Source organism: Vipera berus (genome assembly GCF_964194415.1).
Source record: "Vipera berus genome assembly, chromosome: 7".
Classification (NCBI taxonomy): domain Eukaryota; kingdom Metazoa; phylum Chordata; class Lepidosauria; order Squamata; family Viperidae; genus Vipera; species Vipera berus.
In genome coordinates, this window is record NC_138209.1 from 558,824 (window position 1) to 584,709 (window position 25,886).

Genomic DNA, 25,886 nt, shown 5'->3' on the forward strand with positions numbered 1-25,886 from the left:
TCTCACTTGGCTACAGAAATGTTGGGCTCAATTGCGGTGGTAAGCCGAGGATTGTATGGCTGTTCTGGGTGGTTGTGTTTGTGGTTGAGGAAGGGGGGGGGCTATGTTCTCTGCCAAGATGGGAGGGGAGGGGGGAGGAAGGCAGGTCCAGGGGAAGGGATGTCACGTGGGAAGCCAGGTCTTTGCCTGATATTTGGTGAAGGCACTGGAGGGAGGAAGGGAATCTCCTGGGAAGACCGGCTCACAGAGTGAATGCCCCTCCAGATTACTCCGGGATCCCTCCAAGATCTTATCGTGGCTGAAATGTAGATCGGTCACCAAGTCCTGAGGTTTCTTTCTGCTGACCTGGGGGGGGGCTGGCGAAACCTCTAGGATGCAGCCTTTTCTCAGTGCTTCGGGAGGAAACACCTTTTCCATTTCACCCCCCGGGCCCCCCCAGCCCGTCCTCAGCGTTCCCCTGTCCCCCACAAGGCAGCCCGAGAGCCTCTGCCCCACGCGGGGTAGGCAAGTGTGAGGGTGCCGTTGTTTATAACCAGGATACGCCGCCCGTGCGAGACAACGCAGCTCGGCTGCTACAAAACTCCCTTGTATACACTTGTGGATGAGCGCAGATGGTTTTATTTTGCATAATTCTGTTTTGTTCCCTATTAAGAAGGAGGAACTTCACAATACTGGCTTTAAAATAATCCAGAAAGTCTTTGGCAGAAAGAAACGGGACTGGGAGGGCTAAAGGAGCTCTGCGGAGGCCTTTCCAGACACGTTCTGTGGAAGGGCAGGCGTGATCTTTCGTGTCACAATGAGATCTGGGGGCCTGAGAGGCCCAGATGCTCATGAAGAAAGCCCGGGGTCTTCTGAATTGGATGAGACGGTTGCAGCTTCCTCTAACTGGGACCCAGTTGGGGAGTGGGATGCATGTCCCAGAATGCACCACATCCCCTTGGCTTTTGTTAGCGTAACAGCTAGGTAGCCAGACAAGGCACAATTCCAGTCTGTCAGTTAAGCCATCCTCTGATTAAGGCCACTTTGTTGGAAGGTTTGGCTGGAAACCTCTTGCAGAATTAGCCCTACTAGCCGACCCCCTCCTCTTTGTGGCAGCCCCTCAAATTTTGGAATAGCGCTTGAATGGCTCATTTCCTTGCCGTGGTGTGGAAGTGCTTTGCCACTTGCGCCTTTCCGGATCTCCTGCAACTTCCAGCCAATCCTGCAAGCGGTGATTGCTCCAGGGGGTCTCCCGTCCAAAGTATTGACCCAGCCTGACCTTGCTTAGCTTTTAGGCCCGGATGGTATGGCATGTGCCGAAGGCAAATCGGGAAGCACCTCTTGGGGGCTGCCTTCCCTCGCGTAGATGTTTGCCTTGCTCCAGAATTAGCAGCTGTAGAACCCCCACTCCAGCATTCACCAGACCTCCCCCTCAAAGGGGTGAGGCTGCAGCAGCACAGCCCATCTCCCTTCACTAGACCCCCCCACCTGGTCGTCGGGAGGTGGCCCCGGTCTGGTTTTGAAAGGCAAGGCTGCCTGTACTGCGGCCGCTGTGTCTTGGGTGATAACTCTTGAAGAGAGGGAATACGGACAGGTAGGCCGATGGCCCGGCAGGGGCCCGGTTTGAGGCTGGCAATGGAAACCGGGCCTTTTTCAAACCACTTGCCGTGCCGTCTGCCATGTGGAAATGTCTCTAGTCCACGCGTGCCTGGCTGGGGAATTCTGGGAGTTGAAGTCCACAGGTCTTAAAGTTGCCAAGTTTGGAGAGCCCAGGGTTAGTTTACGATTCTGTCTATGATGTGAACTCAGAAAACAGGTGAATCCAGCGTTTCGGCAGACGGGCGCGTGCCTGCCTGCCTGCCTGCCTGCCTGCCTAACCCATCCTACTTTATCCAGGTCTGTCTACGATGGTGCAGAGCATGGACGCTTCATGGAGAAGCTGGATGCGCGCATCCGGAATCACGACCGGGAGATCGAGAAAATGTGCAACTTCCATTACCAGGGCTTTGTGGACTCGATCACGGAGTTTCTGAAGGTCCGGGCAGAGGCCCAGAAGCTTAAGGTAAAGGGTGGGGGTCAGCCAAAGGCAGTTTCAAGAGTCTAACGTGGCGTGGAGCATCTCGGGGGCCAGATGAGTCTAAGCTAGTCACCTGGGAGAAGGCCAGCGAGGGACTGAGGGTGCAACTCCATCCGTCCGTCCATCCATCCATCCATCCATCCATCCAGGCGGGGAATGATGGCCCCTTTATAACTTGTGGACTTCAACTCCCAGAATTCCTCAGGCAGCATGCTCTACAGTCTAGACCAGGGGTAGGTAACCTCGGCTCTTTTATGACTCATGGATTTCAACTCCCAGAATTCCTGAGCCTGGCTCAGGAATTCTGGGAGTTGAAGTCCATGAGTCATAAAAGAGCCGAGGTTGCCTACCCCTGGTCTAGACCATGGCTGGCTGAGGAATTCTGTCCACAAATCATAAAGGGTCCATCGTTCCCCACCCCTCATCTCTATCTGTCATCTCCAACCATCCATCCAGTTTGTGCTGCCAGTAGCTCGGGGGGGTGGGGTGTCCTCGCCTCATGGGCTAAAAAATAGCCCCTCAAAACTTTCCTTTACAGAATCAAGTCACGGATACCAATCGGAAGCTGCAGCTGGAAAGCAAGCAAGTACGGAAGTGCCCCTGCCCTCCCAATTGTGTGTGGGGGGGCTGAAGTTTGATCCCGTGGCTGAGGGGGCCCTGCAACAACGGTTGTTTTGGGCCTGGGTCACTAAATTCAGCAGCGTAATTTCGGGCGCTCGAATCAATTTTTCTGGCTTGGTCACAGAGGCGGCCTTGTGGTCACCTGCTTTGCGCTTGTTTTGCCCCTGAAAAGGTGCTGCAACCCCCCGGCTCTTGCCTCCGCCCCCCTTCTGACCTCCTTGGAGGGTTCCCTGCCCTTCCCGAGGGGCCGCGGTCACCTCCCTTCGCCCCCCCCTCAAAGCCAGTCGTGCCCTAAGCCGGAGCCCAGCCCTGGGCTCCCCCTTCCCTTCGACCTGGAGCCAAGTGGCCACGGAGGAAGGCTTTGGATTTCCCGGCAGGTGTTTCGGCCTTTTGCCCTCTGCGAAACTGCACCCGTGTTGGCAGAGCGGCACAAATACGGGAGAACGGCGAACACGGAGCATAGAATGGGGGGGCTGGCAGGGCCTAAAATGCTGGAGGGAGCGTATCGATTGGGCCAGGGCTGCGGGAATCCCTCCGTCCAGTCTGTGCTTGAGCTCGGCCCTGCCCCCTTGAAGTGACAGGCCAGGCGCTGGCTCTTAGCGGCCGAACCTGGGCCCAGCCAGCTCCTTGCCCCTTCAGCCGTCCCGGATGCCGGCCGGGGTGGGCGGTGCACCGGCTCTCGGCCCTCAGGGGAGGGAAGAGGGCCGGGGCCGCCTGGGCTGATAAGGCCCGTCTCTCTCTCTCTCTCTCGCAGCTGGTGGGCGCTATGGAGGAGCTGAGGCAATGCCGGTTGCAGCAATGGAACATCTCTGCCACGGTGGATAAACTCAGCCAGTGCCTTCCCGGTGAGAGACTGGCAGAGGAGGACGGAGGCCCCCGGTGAAGCTCTCCTCCTCCTGACTTCTGGCCTTGTTTTTGTTTCTTCCGCTAGTTCTGGAGATGGAGAGCAAGCTACGGGAGCAGATGAAGTCCAAAAGGTAAGAAGCCTTCATGGGCGGCTCTGGGTTTCAGCCGGGGCCCCAGGAAGGTTCCGGAAGTTGGGCTTGATTAACCATGGAGCCCTGGCGGCGCACTGGTGAGAGGGTGGCATTGCAGGCTGACTCTGCCCACTGCCGGGAGTTCGATCCTGACCGGCTCAAGGTCGACTCAGCCCCTTCCGTCCTTCTGAGGTCGGTAAAATGAGGACCCAGATTGTCCCGGGGGGGGGTTGGGGGGGGGGAAGAGGCTGACTCTGCAAACCGCTTAGAGAGGGCTGAAAAGCCCTGTGAGGTGGTATGTCAGTCTTATTGCTATCGCTATTAACCCAAAGATCTGCCAGGTGTGGAATATAATGCTGGGAGGGGCCCGGCCCAGGTGGGGCTCACCCCGTGGCAGCTTTCAGAAGGGGGGCACAAGGCTTGGCTCCCCTGGATGTCAGTAGCTGGAGGCCCCCTCCAGAGATCCGCGGGGTGTTCGTGGACACTTCTGTGGGCCACGGCGGAGGAGTGGGAACCGGTGTGTCTGTGTCTGTGTCTGTGTGTGTTTCCAGAGCCCTTGGCGGATCTTCTCTTTCACCATTTCTCTGTAATATTTCCTCCTTTCTCCCCGCCTGGGGCTCATTTTTGTGTGACTCTGGCTTCATTCTAAGGAGTGGCCACCCCATAATATGCAAGAGGAGGAGGAGGAGGGATCACTCCTTTACCCGAGCTGTCCTCGACTTACAACAGTTCACTTAGTGGCCATTTACCACAGCACTGGAAAAAGGGACTTAGGACGGTTTTTCACACTTATGACCGTCGCAGCATCCTCGCAGTCACATGATCAAAATCCAGACGCTTGGTGACTGGCTCGTATTTACGACGGTCACAGGGTCCGGGGGGAATGTCACATGGTCCCCTTTTGCGACCTTCTGACAAGAAAGTCAATGGAGGAAGGCAGATTCGCTTCACGACCCTGTCGCTAACTTAACAACTTGCAGGGATCGACTTAACCACTGTGGCAGGAAAGATCGTAAAACAGGGCAAAACTCATTTAACAACGGTCTCGCTTAGCAACAGAAACAGGCTCAATTGTGGTTGTAAGTCAAGGACTTACCTGTATGCGGTTTGTTGTCTTATCAATGGGGAGATAACTAGGGCTGATAAAGTTCAGCGCGCGCGCACACACACACACACACACACACACACACACACACACCATCTCGGGGTGACCAACTCAGAGATGAACAGCTTAGGCCTGGGGTTAGGCCATCTTGGCTCTTTTATGACTCATGGACTTCAACTCCCAGAATTCCTGAGCCAGCCACGCTGAGGGGAAAGGGAGAGGTTTCCAAGCTGAGCCAGGCTGGCTCAGGAATGCTGGGAGTTGAAGTCCACCAGCCATAAAGGAGCCAAGGTGGCCCACCCCTGGCTTGGGGGGTTCCTGGCCTCGTAAAGGCTCCGCGAGCTTTAGGGTCCCCCGATGGCCGGTGGGTGGAGGGAGCCGCCTTACCCGCTCCTGAGCCAGCTGGGTCCTCTCTTGCAGGCATTATCCCGCCCTGAAGACCTTGGAACACCTCGAGCGGATGTGTCTGCCTCAAGTCAGCCATTACCGCTTCTGCAAGATCCTGGAGGAGAACATTCCGAAACTGCGGGAGGAGATCAAGGAGGTTTCCATGTCTGACCTCAAAGACTTCCTGGAGAGCATCCGTAAACACTCGGACAAGATTGGGGAGACGGCCATGAAGCAGGTGAGGAGCCCGGCGGTGGGAGGCCAGAGCGTCTCTCCCAGCTCACCAAGGATGTCGGCTTTCCACCCTCTTTCCTCACCGTGTCTCGTCCCCAGTCGCTGGGCTGCTTTCTCCCTTCTGGATCTCAGGCGGCCTGTCTGAAGCCTCAGAGGCCGCGGCCCGCCCGCCCGTGTCCGTGCCCTTGCTCGAATGCCCCTGGCCAGCCCCTGCGGGAGGCAGGGGGCTGGACTGGATGGCCTCGGGGCTCTCCCTCTGGGGCTGGCATACGCCACGGTAGCCTCGAACACTGGGAAACGCAGCCGGTGCTGGTTGGGCCTGGTTTCTGTTTTCTAGCTTTGGAACGTGGTTTATTTTATTTATAAAATTTATAGGCTGCCCATCTTACCTCAAGGTAACTCTGGGCAGTTTAAAATCATCAGCGATAAAAACTCTGCAAACTAAAAGCAGGGCCGCTTTCATTTCTGACTCCTATCGCAGTGGGAGGGTGGGGGGGGGTGGGCGTCTCAGGATGCTGCCAGCCCAAACCTCCTCTTTGCCGCTGGTGGCAGAGGGCTGAGCACACTGTGCAGAACAGCCAGATCGGTTTAGTAATTTTTCGTTATGTCCGTACGTGCTCATCGCTCGAGTCCCGTTCACGGCAAAAGTCTTTGTGTGACATGCAGAAAACGCACCAGAAGCAGCAATCCAAAGAACGAGATAAAAAAAAAATACCACCCCAACCTTCAGGCTTCTTTCATATCCAGACTCTGCTTTGTGCCTTCTACCTTCTCTTCTGCATGCCGTGAAAGTGGGTTAATTGCATAACCAGGTTTAATATCTAGGGTGACTCTAGCCTCTGTCTTTGGAAGAAGATAACCGGCTTAAGTCACCGTGACCAGACTGGATTTCAGATGACAGCCAAGGGGCATCTTCTGCCTGCGCTGCTCTTGGAACGTTGTCGGTGTGACGTTTTGCTCTGCTGTGATGCTCACTCCTCCGGAAGGGGCATGAAAAGGCGCCTGGCCTTTGCTTTGCCGGGGAGAGAGAAGAAGCCTTGGACCGCTGGCAGGAGGGGAGGCGCTCTGGGCTCCGGGCAGAGAGGTCGGTCCTGTGGGCACCCAGCTGGCCAGCTGGCCCCAAGGCCGAGAAGGGCAAAACCTGGCCTATTAAAGGGGGGGGGGAATGAGGGTGTTTCCCTCGTGGCCACGGAGGGGAATTCACTGCTTTGAACGGCTTCACTTTTTAGGAAATAAAGATGCTTCTCCTGCACGGCCGTGTCCGGGTAGCTACAGCCACGTTTGCTAGAACAGGGGTCCCCAACTCCGGGGCTGCGGCCTGGTAACCGGGCTGCGGCCCATTCAGAGGCAGCCCAGGCAAGCAGTGTGCGAGTGTGCACCGCTCCCACAAACGGAGCTTCACCTGCGTGAGTGCGTGCCGCCCACACGGGAGCATTTCCTGACCCCCTCCCGCCAGTCTGCAAAGCTAGAAAGGTTGGGGACCCCCGTGGGGGTTGTGGGGAGCCCCCTTGAAGCCCCCTTTAAGACTGCAGAGCTGGAGAAGGCACCCAGTGAAATGCGTGTGAGAAGATGGAGTCGCCTCCCTCGCTTTTGAGGCTCCGTGTGTGTGCGTGTGTGCGCTTGCGCCCCCCCCCCGCACCTATGTGTGTTTCCTGGAAAGAGCTTCCCTCCCCATCTTATAAATAGCTCCGTTTAGCCACACAGAGGGTGTCACGTGAACGTCCCTCTCAGATGAAGGGGGCCGTGATGCCAGGCCGCAGGGCACGTGGCAATAAGTGGCAGCCTGCGCGTGAACCTCGCCCTCCTGGCCGAAGACCCAGCAGGGCGCCCGGCAGGTCCCCCTCCGTCCAGGGAGGAGCGGGCCCAACCGGCTTTCCCTGTCAGCGGCAGCCCTGGTGGTCCTTAAGCGCTCTCTAAACCAATAAAGGGGGGGGGGGCGCTTGGACGCTGGGTGTTTAAAATCGGCTGCATTAAAGCACTCCAGATCTACCTGACGCGAGCAGTTAAGGAGCCTGATTGTTTACAGGAATGCTCGGCTGCTGGCAGAGGCAGCGGCCGTGTTCCTGGAACAGTTGCAAGGTTATCCCGATGGAAAGCGCTAATGGCTTTCACCCGTCTGGTGGTGCCTGACTGACGGGGAATGTCTCTCCTCACCAAGGCGTCCAGCTCCAGCGCTTCACCCCTTGGAGGAGCGAAGGGAGAGGGCTGCCCTGGCTCCCTCCTCCGCCTCCTCTGCTCTTCCGGGGGCCATTTGGACCCTGGAGGTACCGGAGGATCGCCATCAGGAGGCTTCCTGCCCCGGCCTGGAGCGGCCCAGCGAAGTGTTGCGTGCTCTTGCTTGCTGTCGGAGCAGTGCAGCATGGGCCGAGAGAATCCCGCCTCCCTTCTCCCAGCCACTCTGCGCTCGGCTGCTAGAAGCAAGCCTTACTTCCTCTGCTCCTGACCCCTCCCCGCCCTTCTTTTGCCAGGTGGAGGGAGGGCCCTTCGCCTCGGGCCACGGACTGTCTTCATTACATCTTTGCGGCTAGGTCAGAGGTGGGGGGCTCCTACCTTGGCCCCCCAGAGCAGGCGGGTAATAAAAAGCAGGGCCCTTTAATTCTTTCCTTCCCCAGAGAAGACGGTGCCCACGCAGGTCATCCTCCCGTCACATCCTCCCTTCCACCCACCTGAGGCTGCCTCAGTGCCCCCCCGCCCCCCCTGCGAGGGGTGCCGTCTCTTCTCTGGATTGATCTGGCGTTTCTTAGCCGTGCCCGGCTGGCTTTTGGTTTCAGGCAACATCCCCCCCCCTTTTTCCTGATGGGCATGGAAAGAAAAGGGGGGAGGAGCATCCCTTCCGATCTTTATGGCGGTTCATTCAAGGTCCTTAAACAGAGTCTTCCAGCAGAGGACGTTAACCGGAAAACAGAAATTAATCTTTGCTGCCTGTCCTCCCAGAGTGGAAGAGGCCACAAAAATGCCAGGCTCCCCTCTGTCCCCGTGCCGCCCCCCCCCCCGCCCCAGCTGCACATGGCTGAGAAAAGTTGCTTCTCCCGTAGGGAATTCTCTCTTCTCTCTGCTCTTCCTCCCTTCCTCTCCGTGCTGAGGGCCTCTTTCTGCTCCCTGCACTTGGGAAGGATGCCCCAAGGAAGAGGGTCCACGTTCTGCCTTGGAGCATTCAACGTCTCAGCGGTGCCTGGTCTTCTGAGCCCCACGCCGGCGGCTGCCTGCGAGGCGCTGGCGCTCCAGACCTCAGCAGCTCGGCTGGTGTGGTCCCGGGCCGTCTTGTGCCGAAACATGGTGGTTTAGCTATGTTAGGGCTGAGCGTGCCGCATCGAAGCTCCTCGGGCCTCTCCGCCTTCCTCCGTGGTCGCCCCTGTTGCTCTGCTACTCTGGTTAGGACTTGGCAAATCGGCGGGAGGTGTTGTCGTCCGCAAGTCGAACTGCCCAAGCCGGCCGTCCCGTTTCCCCACCTCTCTGCGAATCGGTGCAGTCTCGCCCTCGGCTGCCTGCGCGGGGCCTGGGTGATTACCGTTCGGTGAGCTTGATTGAGTCTTAACTGCACAGGTTCTGCTCACCCCCCCCTCCTCGCTCTGTTTACCCGTTAACTGCTCTGGGCCAGGAGTCTTCAAGGGTCTTCACTTTTTGGTGGTCTCATCTATGTCAGGAAAAAAATGGGAAGCTGCCTTGGTCTGGGCAGGGGAAAAACGGAGAGTGATGTTGTGCAGGCCCCCCACAAGAATTTGGCTACGATGAGCAGAGGGAAAGCTTCCCTGTTCTGGGTGGAGCTTTTCCCGCAGGAAGGCCCCAGGGCTGCCGTTGTCCTCCTAGCCGTGGGGACCCGCTCCTGCCCGACTGGAGGGCTGAGGGAGGTCCTCTGCTGACCCCCTGTTGGCTGCGCAGGAGGAGAACGGGGCAGGGTGGGTGGGGAATAAGCCCTTTCACGCTCTGCTTGCGTGTGTTGGCGAAATAACATTTATTCATTTAACGTCTATGCAGCCCATCTCACCGCCTGACGACTTTGGGCTTAGTTTTCTTAATTTTTCTCTGGGAGCCAGTAGGCGAGCCCTCAAAACACTTCTCAAAAGTTAGATATTTTTGCCTTAGTTGTTGGGGGAAAGGAAGCTGGAATGCAATCTAGAAATAAAACATTTTTAAAAAATAGCAGTGATGGACCCTGTTGACGGACTGCTCAACCGAAGAGGGTGGACTGTGCTTCCCCTCCGGGCTTGAAGTGAAGAGTTTAGGCCTTTAAGCCTTTTAACAGGCTTCCAGGAAGAGATCGGACAGCCATCTGCCTGAAATGGCACGGGGTCTCCTGCTTGAGCAGGGGGTTGGACTAGAAGACCTCCGAGGTCCCTTCCGGCTCTGTTATTCTGTTAGGTTTCTGCCACGATGCCCTTCGTGGTTGGGGGCGCTCCAGTGGGAGCCGGCTGGGGCATCTTGCTTTGGGTGGCGTCTGGTGTGAGGCTTCTCCAAAGGACCAAGGCAGGCAGGCAACGTTCCTTTACCCTGAAGGAAGACCCCTTCCTCTTTCTGCAGCCACCCACCCACCCACCCAGATGCCCGTTCCCTGTTCGGAGTTTCCCTTCTTTCCCCCTCCAAACCCCTCGGCTTCTTCCCTCTGTTAGGAGAAGGCCCGTTGCTGAGATTTCTAGCAGGTTTCCCAACACTCTTGAGAACAGCTCGCTGAAACCTCTTTCGCTTTGACTCCTCAGGACGGTCCTGAGCAAAAAGATTCCAAGAAAGGAGGATCTTTGTAGCTCAGGGTTGAACTGTGGGGCCCTCGGTGCTCTCTGAGCTGGCTGGTTTCCTTGCAGACGTTTCAGGACCCAAATTAGGGAACATCATCCGTGCTGGAGGGGAGGGGGAGCCGCTCGGATCGTCCCCCCCCACCCCTGCTTTAGGGAAAAGGTCCCAGGACAAAGTCCGCCTTTCCTTCTCTGCACATATCCCTGTGATGCTGAGCCTTGTCCAGAGTAGCCTAACCAGGAGGAAGGTTGGAAAGAAAGTAAGAGCCAGGCCCCCTCCCTTCTGGCCCAGATGAGGTTGCCAGGTTGGGTCGTGAAACGTCTGCAGGAAACACCCCCCCCCCCAGCTCCACCTCTACCTCTGCGAAGATCTGACCTGGAAAGTTAGCACCACCCAGGTGGCCAGAAAGGCCCAACAGAGACTCCACTTCCTCAGGGTCTTGCGGAAGAACAGGGTAGAACAACGGCTAATGACCCTCTTTTGCCGGTCTACCATAGAGAGCGTCCTCTCGCGCTGCATTGTGGTTTGGTATGCTGGTCTGACAGCCGCGGATAGGAAGGCGTTACAGAGGGTGGTGAGCACAGCACAAGACATTGTGGGCTGTCCCCTGACACCGCTGGATGACCTCGCCAGGGCCCGCTGCCTTGGAAGAGTGAGGAAGATTCTCAGGGATGACTCACACCCTGGTCGGTACCTCTTTACTCTCCTACCATCCGGTAGGAGATACAGGAGTATAGCCAGCCGCACCAACAGGCTGAAGAACAGCTTCTATCCGTGGGCCGTTAGGCTTTTGAACGGGAAATAATTTTATAAACTTTATGCACGATTGACTTGCGAGGCCGGTGCGTTGTGCAATTAGCTCACGTGGTGTAATAAGATGGAGGGTTTGTGTCACTGTAAGCTGGGGGTGGGGGCACGAAGGGAGGCTCGGCCAATCTCAATGTATACATGTACTTTGACAATAAAGGTTCATTCATTCATTCATTCATTCATTCATTCATTCATTCAGAGAGACCCCAGGGACCCCCTCATCTAAAAGGTTCTGCGCCGTTGGCTTCTTCAGCTGAATGTGCCGCTTTGTGGTCACTGCAACGTCCCTCTGTGTGGCCACTTTGCCTGGCCACATTGGGCTAGCTAGTGCTGACCGCCAGCCAGAGTTGGTGAGTTACAGCTCAAATGTTATTTGGGAAAAAAATGGGCCTTTTTCACTTGCCCTGAACCAATATTCTAGGGCAGGGGTGTCTGGCCACAGCTGGCTGGGGAATTCTGGGAGCTGAAGTTCACAAGTCTACAAGTTGTCAAGGTTGGACACCTCTGCTCTACTCTCGAGTAATTAGAGATCAAAAAACGTGGATAAACATCCCCCCCCCGAGCTGCCTCAGAAGCCCGTGGGCAGAACCGGCCGTCCCCTCGGCATCCAACAGGACCGTGCGCTCTGGGTGACGAGAGCTCTGTGTGGGGGTCCCGGGCACGGCTGTGGCTGCCGGACTCACCTCGGGGGGGGTCCTTCGGCTTTTCCCGCCGGCCCCACCCCTCCCCATCCCCTCGAGCGCCACGGGTGCGAGAGCTTTGCGCCTGCCCCCCTCCTCGCCCAGGAGTGTGGCGGGCAGGACGGGCCTCTCCGCCGAATGGGGTGGGCCTCCCAGACGCTGGTGGCTGCCCTCTCAGTGGCCTGGAACGAGGCTTCGGTGTGCCATTGGGGCCCTGTTTTTAATTACCCGCAAGCCGATGATTTTCAAACCTTGTGTAATCTGTAATGCAGATGGAAGTGGTTGGAGCCTTCCCCCTTCGTATGTGTACTTTATAGAAAATTAGATTTAACTGTTCGTGCAGACAGCCTCCTTGTCTTATTGTTTGTCAGCTTCTTGGCAGCCGTCGGGACAGGCATGCGATTGCGGCTTCTTCACCCCATTTGCTTGTCTCTTTGCATTCATGCGTTCTCCGGCCCTCCGGATTTCATAAGCCCCTTCCCTCAAATCAGGGCAGGGGCCGGGTTAAGCTCTGGGGGGGGCTGCAAAGGAGGGGGGCTCAGAGGCTTCGTGCAAGCCGCCCTCCTCCTCCTCTTTGTGGCCCCCAAGACCCTCCCGGCTGAGCCAGTCAAGCGGAGGCTGCCCTATTTTGCTTGCTTTCCATACTGAGGGGATCCAAACCACCGCCCCCTCCCCTCCCCCGGTTCCTCTCCTTCACTCTTGGGGGGTGGGGGTGGCTGCTGGCATCCCCTGAAAACCCAGGACAGCCTTTTGAGCCCGTGGAGGTTGCTTAAAGTCCTGGGAGAGGAAGCGGCTGAGTGTGGGTCTTCTGTGCCTTTGAAATGGGGGGGCAGGAGCCCAGAAATGGAAGTCAAGAGCAGCCCCAGGACTTGCCGTAAATATTCTTGTTCTGCAGAACGGGGGTCTCCAAACCGGCCAGGGTTGATTTCCGTGGCTGGCATGGCTGGCTGGGGAATTCTGGGAATAGAGTGGAGTACGGCAGAGTAGGAACAGGAACAGAACTCTTTGCTGGCCAAGCGTGACCAGAACCACTAATCTTAAAGTGGCCACGTTTGGAGAGCCCTGTCCGTGGCTGGCTGGAGAATTCTGGGAGTCGAAGTCCACAAGTGTTAAAAGTGGCCACGTTTGGAGAGCCCCGTTCCGGGGTGCAGGAAGGTCTCTGAAGGCTGGGCTGCTCCTCCCGCTTGTGGTGATAAGCCAGGCCGAGCGATTGGTGACCCTTGCTACAAGGGGAGAGACGGCTCCTCCCTGTGGGCTCCCAGGAGCCCCGAGTGACCTCGCCAGAGGAAGCAGAACCCAAAGCAAAGTTGGAAAGCGATCCTTCCTGATGGCCGAGGCCATCCGTCCGCTCTGGAGAAGGGACCTTCCTGGTGAGTCTGACGGCCTTCTTGCAGCAGAGGAAAAATCTGAATATCAAATCCATCTGGGAGAAGATCAGGGCAGGAGGAGCAGTTCGGCAGGAACCCTTAAGAAAGGCAGCCCCCCCCAGAGGCCTGGGCACTGGCCCCACGTCACACCTCTCGGGGGACCCCCGGGGGGGCAGGTGGTCAGCCGTACTCCTTGCCAAATAGAGCCGCCTGGGTCCTGGGGGGGGACGACGACAACTGAGTCTCCCTCTGCCTTGGCAGTGTGGCCGTGAAAGCTTTAGGGCAGGGCTCTCCAACCTCGGCAACTTTAAGGCTTGCGGACTTCAACTCCCAGAATCCCCTGGCCGGCTGGGGAGTTCTGGGAGTTGAAGTCCGCAGGTCTTAAAGTTGCCGAGGCTGGAGACCCCTGCTTTAAGGAGGAACTCAAGTGGCCGAGCCAGATTAAAAGAAGGAAAGTCCAGTGGTTAATAGTTTATTCCCCCCCCCTTCGGTCCCTGGCGGTGCAGCCCAGGTTCCCCGAGGGAAGGGGTGACTTCCCAGGGGGGGAAAAGAGGAGCTTTCTGAACGGGTCGGGCAGATTCTTCCTTGTGAGGAGAGCAGCTTCCTCATGATCCACTGGCTGGTGAATCCCTCCCCCTCCCCCATCCAGTCAGAACAGAAGAAGCTTCTTGGACGAGAAGCGAAATGTTTTCAAGGAACCCCCCCCCCGAAGAAATTCTAATTGCCTTTTGGGAAAAGCCTCTTTGGGCAGTCAGGAGCCGGATGACCGAGAGGCTCGGTAGCTATTTAGCGTCGTCAACTTGAAGCCGACTTTCATTTTGCTGGGGGAGGCCCTGAAGAATGGAGGAGGGGGGATCGGCCCAGATCTTGCCATTCGCTCTCCTCAAGCCAGCCCGGGTGAAGGACGTCAGTTCGAAGAGGAGGAAAAAATGGCCTCTTCCCTTCCTGCAGAGCCCAGGCGCCGAGGGGTGCTGGCCGGGAGAAGGGCCCTTGGCCGCCTTGCTCTTCCCAAAGAGAGCCTCCGCCCATCGGCTCTGCACCAGGCCTCGTGAGCCGAGGACCGCCTGGAAGCGGACGCTCTCTGGGGCAGGCCCCCCGGGAGAACTGGTCGAGAGGGGATCGCCCGGAGCCTGGGCGGGTGGCCTAGGAAGTGGCAGGAAGCCTTCTGAGGTCCAAGGTGGCGGGACTCTGCGTGGCTCCCGAGGACAGCCGAGGCTCAGGCCAGGAAGAAGGGCCTGTGCAGAGAGGAACAGAGGAAGCGGCTCCAACTCAGAAGGGCGCCAAGAGGGGCTGAAATCCCCGTCCCCTTTTGGGGCGGGGACCCCCCCCCCCAAAGCAAAGACTCCGGAGGGACTGATGCTTTCCCAGCCCCTCGGCTTTCCTTCTGGAGCTGAGCTCTGCTCTGAGCGGACGGCAGGATTGGCGGCGCCCCCTCTGGGGCTGGCCATGCTGCAGCCGCTCGCCCGGAGCGTCGTTTTCGGCTCTGACCCGGCAGCCTTTCCCCCGGCTGGCAGTGGGATGGTGTTGACAGCCGGGACGGTTCAGCCAAAGTTGAGGGCGCCGAGGAGCAGCGGCCGGGATGGTCTGCGTTATTCAGCAGGACCCCCTCAAGGCCACGCTTGGAATCTGGTGCACATTTCAAAGCACGTGTTAAACTTTATGTGATCCTGATTAAAACGGGGGGGGGCTGCGGAGGGGGGGATTTGGCTTAGCCCTAGAGCCACATCTGCCAAGAGGCATGCAAGAGAATCTCACCCGCTCCGGAGTGGGATAAAAGGCCCTTGCATGAAGCAGGGAGGGGCGGCGGGGGGGGGCAGTGCCAGGCGAATGCCCGCAGGCCCTGCCCATTCAGGCGGCTTCTGGCTGGGTGCCCACCATGCCGGGCCCCCCCCCCAGCTCCCGAAGGAGGCCTGGCTGGAGATCCAGCTGGGCCCCTTGTGGGCCTCGTGCAGTCCTGAGTGGGGCTGTTGCCCCCAGGCCGAGAGACGAAGTAGCCGTGCCAGTTTGGTGGAGCGGCCCTCGGGGAAAGTCCTTGACTTACGACCACAGCGGAGCGCAGAATTTCTCTTGCTAAGGGAGACATTTGTTAAGGGAGTTTTGCCTCATTTTGCAGCCTTTTGTGCCACGGTTGTTAAGTGAATCTGGCTTCCCCCTTGACTTTGCTTGTCGGAAGGTCACAAAAGGGGATCACGTGACCTTGGGAAACAGCAACGGTCATAAGTATGAATCAGTCGCCAAGCGTTTGGATTTTGATCATGCGACCGTGGGGATGCCGGAAAGGTTGAAAAATGGCCGTGTCCCTGTTTCCCGCTCCCAATCATCTTCCCACCGCACCAAGCTGGTTTCTGCGTCTTCTTCCGGAGCGGCCAAACTCTGGAATTAAGAGTAGTTTGGGACAGGAGGACCGAGCGCTCCTCAGTGGAGCTGGGGGACTTGCAGTTTCCACCGGCTGCTTTGCCACACGGGCCCTGATCTCGGGCTGCCTCTCAGGCTTGGCTCGCTGCCTCCGGGGGCACCTCCCACGCGGCCCGCACAGCCGGTGTGTGCGCTCTGGCCGCTGGCAAGGAGGGAGGCCGGGCGGGCGGAAAGAATCGTCCCAGGACCCCTTCTTCTCCGTGCAGATGGAGGCCTCCTTGGAGGCTGCCAGCAGCCGGTTGGTCGTCTGGGAGAGGCCCAGGCTCTGCTTCTGCTGGGTCCACCCTTGAAGGCGAGCCACATCCTCTCCTGCCTGGAGCGGATCTCGTGGCCGGCCTCGTGGAAAGGAACGTCGCAGCCCTTCCTCGGACTAAGGAGGGCCGGGTGGATGGCGGCCTGACCCCCAGCAAGTGGTACGTTCCTGCCAGACGCTGCTGGCGCACCTGGTGCCCGGAGCCTTTGTCTCCCCCTGCCTTTGTCCCTGGCTGGCCGCCTTAGGTTGCTCAAGGGTGGCGTGGGGCGGGCCTTGCTCTCTGGAGCGGGATCCCCACCCGCTTCTGAGGAATCCTGCCGGGCCGCCGTCAGTGGGCGGTTGGACGTTCTGCGCGGCCCCTGGATGGCCCACGCTCTCTCCGCGCGGCAGGGCCTCTTTCCGTGGCCCCGGCTGCTTTCAGAAGCGCCCAGAAACAGTTCAGAAAGAAAAGAGCAGGGATGGTGACGGGGGTGGGAGGGTTGAAAATATTAACGAGCGGGTTTTGTAGGAGAAGGGAGGGAATTTGGCTCTTCTGGTTCAAAGAAATTGGTTGCGTATAACAAATTTTATTTATTAATGAGAGAAAAGGGGGGCTTCTATCTTTCCCCTGCCCCGTTTCTACTGGAGCGAATAGGAACGTGTTTCCGATAAGCGACCGTGTCGCTAGCCAAGTTGGCAGACCCCGTTGTTTTCTGCCTGTCTCATTTCAGGGCTGCCGGCTTTGCCTCCAAGCAAATAGCCTTCTTGGTAGCCCCTCCGAGGTCGTCCCAGCCCCTCGGGGGCAGAGTTCCCTTGCTGGAAGTCCTCGGCCCCAGGCGCAGGCAGGCGCTCCCTCCCGGGCCGAGGGGGGCAGGGACCAGCCCTGCAGACCCCTTGCGGGGAGAGGATCTGGTTGCCTTGCGGGTGTGTGTGTACGGGGTGTGTGTGTCTATGGAGGTCTGTGGGGTCCTTCCAAAAGTCCATCTCGGCTCCTTTACACAGCTCTGGAGCCCCCCTCCCCAGCAGACCCTGGTGGGGAGAGGGCTTCTGGGGGTGGTTCGGGGCGTGTGGGGGCCTCGGCAGCATGGATGGGTTCTTTTGCCCACGGCCATCTGCAGACCCTCAGGGGGCTAGGAGCCCCCCTACAGGGCAGTCGTGGGCAGAATTAAGTTAAAGTGCAACTCAACTTCCATAAAGTCATTAAAAATGATAAGAGAAGATAACAATAACAACGAGGCCCCCCCTTCAGAAATAGCTTTCTCAGCAAGGTATGCATTTGTATTTCTAGAGCCAGCAAAGTTATTTTTATTGTCCCAGACATTTTAATCACTTGATCAGCTAATCGGTGTGGATGCTTAGCCTGTTGCCTCGTGGAGCCGTTTCCTCCTCCTCCTCCTCCTCCTCCTCGGAGCCGAAGTGCAGCGGCTTCAGGGCTCCCCAGGCGGGGAAGGGGGGTAATTCCTGAACCCCGAGAGCTGCGAGCTCTGCTGAGCCGGCCGGGGGCTTTTTTTCACGAAGGAAAAGGAAGGAGCCAAGCCCCCGTCCTGCATGCCACGATTTCAGCCTCCCACGGGTCCTTAAAGCCTTCGCGTCTCCCCTTGCCAGAGTCTCCGGTCTGCCAGTCCTGCATAAGTCGGTCGGCGGTCCCCGACCTACGACTGTTTGTTCAGTGACCATTCAAAGCTACTTACGAAAAAGGCGGCTGACGGTTGGTCTTCGCACGGATGACCGCTGTCGCATCCGCAAGGCCGCAGGGCCCAAATTCCGACGCTCGGCAGCTGACTCACATTTATGACGGTCGCAGCGTCCCAGCGTCACGTGATCCCCTTTTGTGACGTTCTGAGACGAGCAGAGTCAGTGGGGAAGCCGGATTCACTTAAGAACCGTGTCGCTAACTGAACAACTGCAGCGATTCACTTAACAACCGGGACAAGGAAGTTCATGAAAAGGGGCAAAACTCACTTAACCATCTTGCTTACAAAAAAACATTTTGGGTTCGTGGGTGGCCATATTTCGAGGGCTACCTGTGTACCTTTTTACCCGAATAAAAAGTAAATTAATAAGTGCACACAGCCGATCAGGAGAGGCAGGACTGGTCTGGGAGAGATTGTGTCTTTCTGTCGCTCTTTCCTCTCCTGGGACCCCCTTTGGCACACACGGTGGTTCTGCCTTGGGGTAAGAGCTGGTTGGCCAATCTCTCGGCTGTGGTTATTTTGACATTTGTAGACTGACCTCTCCGTCCCTACTGGGCAGTTCTCCAAACCTCCCTGAACAAAGCAGTGCAAAACAACAACAACAACAACCACACCCCACTGCACCAACACAGCCACAACTGAATGCAAATCCAGCTTCCGCCCCCTCGGCACCTGGGAGGCGGCCCGCGTTGTCTGAAGGAGCTGGCGTGGGTTATCGCCAAGGGGGCATCTCCGGGGAGAAAGAGCCCCCCCCCCGTTCAGCCTGGAGACAGTGAGCGGCCCTCGCCTCGTAGCCGGGCCGCGGGTGTGCGTGTGCGCAGGAGTGGTTTCCTTGTGTGAAAGGCAGCTGGATTTTTGCCAGCCCAGCCAGCCCGGTCCTCCCTGGCTTCCTGGGCCCAACCGTTTCCGATTGCCTTAACCAAGCAGAGGCTCCCTGGGTGGATTAAGCTGCCGAAATGCCCCCCAGGCCTCCTTTAGAGGCCCGGCTGCTTCCTTCCAAGAGCGCCAGCCGGGATGTTAATGGTTTCCATATTCCCTCCCTCTCCCGCCGGCCCTAGGCCCTCTCCTTCCCGGTTCCTGTTAAGCAGCCTGGCTAAAATGCTGGCAGATGTCTGCGCTCCCATCCCTGGCGGTGAATCCCTTCAGAGCCCGGACCGGAGAGGCTCTGCTTGGGTGGGGGCCGGGACCCTCCGCCTCTTCCCTGGGCCTTTGGGCAGCTCACCTGGCTTTTCCGGCCCCTCCCTCCCTCCCACCCAGCCCGCCTGACGTGTTTCCTGAGCTGCTGCCCCCGCTTGGGACCTGGTGGATGGCCGGGATGGGCAGAGCAGGTTCAGCCTGTCAGGAGGGAGAGGAGACGCCCGAGGGGAGGGGGGAGGTGTGCCCCGATCGATCACCTGCTTCTTTCTCTTGTTGTGCGAAGGCCTGCCCAGAGTGGGAAGTGTGAAACGCACCTCGTAAAGGAGAATATTTGTAGCTCAGGGCTGAAATGAGGCATCCTTGAAACTCTCTGAGCTTGGCGGTTTTCTTGCCAGTGTTTCATTACCCAACTGGGTAACTTGATCAGTGATCCCTTTCCCCCTTTCCCCCTTTCCTTTCCTTTCCTTTCCTTTCCTTTCCTTTCCTTTCCTTTCCTTTCCTTTCCTTTCCTTTCCTTTCCTTTCCTTCCCTTTCCTTCCCTTCCCTTCCCTTTCCTTTCCTTTCCTTTCCTTTCCTTTCCTTTCCTTCCCTTCCCTTCCCTTCCCTTCCCTTCCCTTTCCTTCCCTTCCCTTCCCTTCCCTTCCCTTCCCTTCCCTTCCCTTCCCTTCCCTTCCCTTCCCTTCCCTTCTCTTTCCTTCCCTTCCCTTCCCTTCCCTTCCCTTCCCTTCCCTTCCCTTCCCTTCCCTTCCCTCCCCTTCCTCTTTCCTTCCCTTCCTCTTTCCTTCCTCTTCCCTTCCTCTTCCCTTAGAGCCGTAAATGATGGAGGAAGAGGAGGAGGGGGAGGCCGTGTAGTGAGACAAATCTTTGGCCTTCAGATCTTCTGCTGGAAAGAGGCGTCTCTGACCTTCGGTGTTGAGGGAAAAAGGATGGAGATTTCCCCATCGCACAACGGCTTGGCCAGACCAAAGAGGGAGGGGGAAGGGGGTCTCTGGAGTGCAGCGGATGGGATCCTGCTTTGGAAGCCCTGGAGAGGCCTTTGAAGTGGGCTTCAGGACCGGGGGGGGGGGCTGCTTGGTCGTGCTGGAGCTTTCCATCGATCTCTGGCTAAAAGGTGCATTCAGAGTTGGGAGGCCAGAGGGGGCTCCGGGGTCCATTTTGGTGGCTTCCCTTCGGACCCTTCCGGGAAGGGACGGCTCCTCTCTCGGGCGCCTCCTCGGGAGACCTGGGGCCGCTCCAGGGGCCCCTGCAGACTTTCCGCCCTGGCTCTCTAGGACGGGCGCAGCTGCCTTCCCGGTCCTTTCACAGCTTAGAGATCCGCATTTCTCCTCCTGGCCCAGCGGTCTCATCCCCACGCTGAGGTCCCAGATCCCAGCCTGGGCTTTGTATTTTTTTTTGTAATTCATTAGATTTGTGTGATAAATTATGTCAGGATTACAGGAGCCCTGGCGGTACAGGGCTCAGAATGCAGCATTGCAGACTGACTCACTGCCCGCTGCTGGGAGTTCGATCCTGACCGGCTCAACCAGGAAGGGGGGGGGGCAACACGCTGACTCTGCGAACCACTGAGGGAGGGCTGCAAAGCACCGCGAAATGGTACAAAGGCGGTCCTCAACTTAAAACCACAACATTTCTGTTGCTAAGTGAGACATTTGTTAATGCTGCAACGGTCCTAAGTGTTAAAAACGGTCACGAGTCACTTTATTTGAGTGCTGTTGTAACTTTGGTCACTAAATGAGCTGTTGTCAGTTGAGGGCTGCCTGTATACCGGTAAGTCTAAGTGCCGTTGCCAGGGGCTCTGTTGCCTCCCGTCTTGTCCGAAAGAGAGCGTCTGTCCGGGAACCAGAAGCTCCGGGGCCTCCGCCTGGACCAGGCAGCCGAGGTCGGCCTCCGCTCTCCCCGGGCTCACGGCTCCACCTCGGACGTCCGGCCTGGGAGCCGCTGTCTCGGGGCAGATGTGCGGCCTGCCAGTCAAGCCTCCCTCCCTCTCTCCGGGTTTCTGAGGACAGAGTTGCCCATGTGCAAAAGCCCCCCCCCCCGTCCCGTTTGTGCGAGGCATGTACGGGGAAGTTTGATTGGCAGGCATGACTTTGACCCAGGTACCCCAGAAGAAATGGGATAAACCCCGTTTAAAACTGCAGCTTAAATCTGGAGCAAGCGAACCGGACCTCTCGCCGTTTGATCGCTCTGGATCAACCCAGCCCCGAGGAAAGCAGGTTTTTAATATTTACGATGAAAACAACTGTCCTGATTGATTGCTTCTTGGCAACACACCCCGCTTAAGTATTTGTTTTTCGGCTTATTTGGTCCAGATGCGATTCCCGCTTCCGAGGCTCCCCGGCGGTTAGGGATTCTGGCGGGATTATCTGTGGCTCCTAAGACAGTAGCCCTTCTTCAGGGGACGACGGTGGGATTTGTATTATTTATTTACGTGACCTTTGCAGTTTGAATATTGTGATGAGCAAATGCAGGACATTATGTGTTTTTTTATCATCTTAAAATGAGGCTAATCTAACGACGGGAGTAGCAGCGGCAGCAGTCACGCTTCTGTGTGCTTCGGAGAATATTTGGGGAGGCTCGGCTGCCCTCCTTCTGCGTGGAGAGAAGCCGTTCCAGAATTGGGAGAGGAAGCAGAGTGGATTGGTCGTGCCCTGCACACCTTGTATTTGGGGCTGACATCAGTGGGACTCGTTTTACACTACGTGTCGTACGTCCCCCAGCTCAAAAGAATGATGGAAGTTGAAGAACTGGGCATTTTTCAAGGATGGAGTTGGCTTCACGATATATTACAAAAGCCTGTATTTTGTAGCAGAAGCTTGTTCTTTGTCAACTTTTAAGAAATGATAGTCTTTTTGTCGACATCCTGGCATGGAAGATCTTTGAGCAATTGTTGGAGTTGTTTGTTTTATACGCGGCTAAACAACTGATTTTCACCACACAGTCTTATGCCCTGGGACAGGGGTAGGCAACCTTGGCTCTTTTATGACTCGTGGACTTCAACTCCCAGAATTCCTGAGCCAGCCATGCATGGTCCACGAGTCATAAGAGAGCCAAGGTTGCTTACCCCTGCCCTGGGATGTCAAAGCACGTAGTAGGGCTGTATTGCTATTATCCTTCTCATCTTTCCCATCACCTACTCTTTTAGCACCTTATGATACTAACTTCTTGTTTGTGTCTTTTGATTTATGTCAGTTGCTTTATTTAATATCCTGTGATTATCACTGAATGTTGTATCTTATGATTTATGATTGCATTTTATGATTACGATCATGATTTATCACTTGTTGCTTGCGTGTACACCGAGAGCTTCTGCCCCGAAGACAAATTCCTTGTGTGTGTCCAGTCACACTTGGCCAATAAAAAATTCTATTCTGTTCTCTTCTATTTTATTCCTATTCCTATTCCATGTTACATAGGGTTCCCCCCCCCCTTTATTTCTGGGCTTGTGAATTTTAAGGTGGCGTTACTCCGTCGGTGGTTTCCAGCTTTCTCACTGGTTTGCCGTGGTGCGTGTGATCTACGCACCACGGCAAACCAGGCTTCTAGTGCTAGCGTTTCCCACAAAGCCACCGTGCTTCCTGGTTGTGGGAGGATATGGCTCCGTCATCCAAGGATTGGGTTCCTTCTGTGGGAGCGTCTCCCTGATCGCTGAAATGACGCTTTTGGTGTGCAAGACCATGTCAGCATCCGGGATGCCAGAGGAAAGAGCAGAGCTTCCCCAGTCCAGGAAGGGATGAAGTCGCCTCGGATGTCTCGCCACAAGCGTCTGTGGCCGTCGGGGCATCTGGGCTGGCCAGCCTGGTTTCAAGAGAGAGGAAGGGTTCCCTGAGAGCCCCAGGACCCCAAAGGAAGTTGCGGACGGTCTGGCCAAACCTTTACTACTTCTGAAGAGTCTCGGAGAATAAGTAAAGTTCCAGGTGCTTAGAGAAGGGAAAATATTACCTTTCTCTTCAAAAGGGGGAAGGGCAGGACTCCGAGAACTATGGAGCAATCGGGGGAGATAAATACAGTGGTTATCGGATGTCGGCATAGCTCGCCAAGAACGGATCCTCTTGGGTTAGTCTTGTATTGCCCATCCCACTGGATCGGACGGGGTGGGCGCGCACCCCCCTTCCCTTCTTCCCTGGAGTGTTGAGGCTCCCGTCCTTTCAGCCTGGCAGAAGGAGGCCTCGGAAACTCGGTGGTTTATCCAGGCACTGGGAGAGCAGGGTGGGGGTCTGGGGGTGGTTAGTGGGGCAGCCCGGGAGGGTGACCGAGGTGCTGGGTTTTTAGTTTGGGTCCTGTGGGTTTTGTTGCTTTACTCTGGAGGTGAGCCGCCCACGGTTGATTTAGGATAGGTGGCCTTATCCATATTTTAATTGAAGAACAGACTAGAATAGAAAGAGAACAGAATATAGAGGAGAGGAGAAGAGAACCGGCCAGGACACAGAACCACTCAAGGAGCAGCGCCAGGGTGGAAGACGTGGAGACTCCTGGCCCGCAGAATTGCCAGGAGTCGGACGAGACCGAGGGGCTGATGTCATCGGGGTGGCATAGCCACAGTTCTCGACTTGAGGCTGTTCAGCAACCATTCAAAATTACGACAGCGCTGAACAAAGGGACTTTTGACTGGCGCTCGAAGTTAAGGCCACTGCAACCCCTTGCAGCCACGTGATGGTGATCTGGCCTCTTGGCAACTCTTGTCATACTCAGGATCTGCAGAAGAATTCCTAAGTTGAAGAGCATCAAGGCTGAGTAGCATTTCTGGTCAGCTTATTCTCCAAAGCGCCTGAAGGCAGGGCAAGAATCAACGGATGGAAACTAATCAAGGAGAGATCCAGCCTCAAAGTAAGCGTGAGAACAATTAGCCCGTGGAACAGCTTCCTTCCCGGAATTGTAGGTGGTCTTCAAGAAAAGATTGGACAGCCCTTTGTGCCTTGGGCAGGCGGGTTGGACTAGGAGATCTCCGAGGTCCCTTCCAGCCCTTCGATCCCGTGATTCCACTCAGGTTTGGCCAGCAGTCTCTCCTCCTGCTCCACCCTTTGAGGTGGGCTTATCCCAGCCACTCTTCCTGCTCGTATCTTGTCGGCTCAGGAGAGGGCCTGGCTTCTGCTCTAAGCCACACTCTTGTTTTATTCCATCTGCATTCCAGCAAAGGGCAGCCAACCGTTCGGTGGTAGACTCCAGATGGCCTCTGAGCAGTTTTGCCTGGAGGGATCCCTTGCAGGGAAGGTGGGGGGGGCTCAAGGGGAACCAGGGGTGGTCCTCTGAAATCCGGCTGTGCTGTTTCTCTGGACATCGTCTCCTGTGTTCACCAAGGGTGCCGAGCATTCTCCAGGGCGCTCCTTTCTTCAGAGCCCCTTGCCAGATGTTTGCCGCTGTCTCCAGCCTGTCGGTTGTCCATTCTGAGCTGCCTTTTCCTGAAAACAAGCCTTCCATTTCTTGCTCTCGTCTGGTTTGTGTGGCCTTTTGAATGTTGAGGGTTTGCAAGCTTAGCAGTGAGAATACCTTGAGTTCAGTGGCATGTGCAGAACAAATGAGAATTGAAACCAGAATAATTTCTGCAAGAACCCCGTGCCTTGATGCTGCGGCTTGCTACTAAGGCTGTTTACACTAGAGAGCTAAGTGGGATCCCTCGGTTGCTGGGAAGTTGACAGCTTGTGGTCCTGCACAGAGTTTCCGCCTTTCGCAGGATTAAAGCGGGAAAACCTAAACGGTTATTTCTAAACAGTATGAAAGCTCGCTCCCTTTTAAAATGTTGGAGGTGCCTGCCAGAATTGTGGTTATTGCCATAGTAGAATTTTGGATGCGAATGAAATTTCAGAAGTCTGTTTGCATTAGAATAACAAGAGAAAGGACCGTATGGGAGTTGAGGGTCGAAATACGATACACTTCAAGGTGAATTTATGGAAAGTAAATGGCTTATTGAACTCAGGCTGTGCTGGTGATGAATCGTGGGTTCAAACCTCATTTGAGGAGGGGGCCAGCGGTTTGACTATTGGGCAAGGAGAGGGGGATTCTGGAGCCCGCCTTTTTCTTCTTGGCTTTGAGGTCTTAGGAAAAGGGTCCGGGCACGTGATAAAATAACCAAGGGGTTTCAAAATATGGCAAAAGCCCCCTCCATGGACTGGAAGGAGGGACGGGAAGACCACCTGAGTCCATTGGGCCATGCGCTTCCTCCCTCTGGGCTGATACGGTCATGGCTGTTAGGTCAGCCGGGAAGCACGGCGGCTCAAAGGAGTGCACGTGTCATCCACGCCGACTCTTTCTAAGAGAATCTGAACTACTAACAGTCAAGGCAAGTCGGCGGCAGAGAAAGGTCGGCAGAATTCAAGGAGGGCTGGATCTGGGTCTCTTGTGGACACGAAGGGACTCCAGACCGATGACCCGCTTGGCCCCTCCCTCCCCCCCTCCAGGGGTTCAGCCTGGGCACCTCTTACGTGCTGTTGGTAACTGCATTATTTGGCCCCACGTACGTGACGGTAGGGAAGGGTGATTGTCATCAGACTCTGCCATCTTTGATCCCAGCACAGGGCCTTCCTTCTATCTGCCTCTCTCGGGGCACATCCCTTCCACTCTCCGGATGAGCCCTCTTCCTCTGAAGACGGCCCTCCTCATCCTTCCTGAGGGCCTATTTCCGCACCCCTCTTCTGTCCAAAATCCCTCCTCTACCTTCATGAAAACAGCCTTCGGCTGGGGCCTTTTTCCTCGTGCAAAGCCTGGCCCGGGCGGAGGGAGCTGCCTTACAGTGAGCTGCCCTTGAAGGGCAGCCGCATCGTGTCACAACCTAAAACTATCCAGCTACAGCTTCTGCCTTCTTCTGAATGTCTGAAGAGACGGTCCTTCTCTAGGCAGGGGGCTTCATGGGGTCTCCTCGCCTCTCCCCTTCCTCGTGTGCTGCAGCCGGCTGTGCCTGGCATCTCTGGTGTGGCTGACAAAGATGTTCCATACTCAGAAAACCTTATTTCTTTTGGGGGGGGGAAGCACAAACTGCTCACGGGACGTCAGAAAATCTGAAACCAGATGGAATGGAACTGCCTTGTTTTTCCTGATCCTGGGGCAAAACTTTGGAACCCAGATGTTCCGAGTTTGGGCCCCTTGAAATGGCTGTTATGAGTTGAAAACCCGGTTTATTTAGTAGCTGAAGGAAATTCCTACACTGAATGTAATCTGGGATTGGGGCGGGTTTAGGTTGGGGTCAAGGCCATTGCCTCTTCTCTGGATGGTGGGTTGATGAGGGGTGATAGGAATGTTGGTCTATCCCAGGGGTCTCCAGACTTGGCGGCTTTAAGACTTGTGGACTTCCACTCGCAGAATTCCAAGTTTGGAGGCCTCCGATTTAAACCGTTGGCTGGAGGATCTGCTTTTCTGTGGTCTGCTTTCAGTGGCTCAGAGAAGCTCTTCAGAGAAGAGCTGGTTGCTCAAGGTCAGCCGAAGAACCGTCTGGGCCTGGGAGGGCCGGGCTGT

General features: G+C 56.5%; 1 protein-coding gene across 1 annotated transcript in view; it reads left to right on the plus strand.

Moving 5' to 3' along the window:
* The window catches only part of EXOC6B (exocyst complex component 6B), a 150,346-nt gene that overhangs the window by 17,457 nt on the left and 107,003 nt on the right, over positions 1-25,886 (plus strand). The window contains exons 2-6 of the mRNA XM_081332759.1: positions 1,876-2,041; positions 2,595-2,642; positions 3,432-3,522; positions 3,609-3,654; positions 5,180-5,384. Of these exons, the coding sequence (XP_081188885.1) occupies positions 1,876-2,041; positions 2,595-2,642; positions 3,432-3,522; positions 3,609-3,654; positions 5,180-5,384 (556 nt within the window). The remainder of the gene's footprint in view (positions 1-1,875; positions 2,042-2,594; positions 2,643-3,431; positions 3,523-3,608; positions 3,655-5,179; positions 5,385-25,886) is intronic.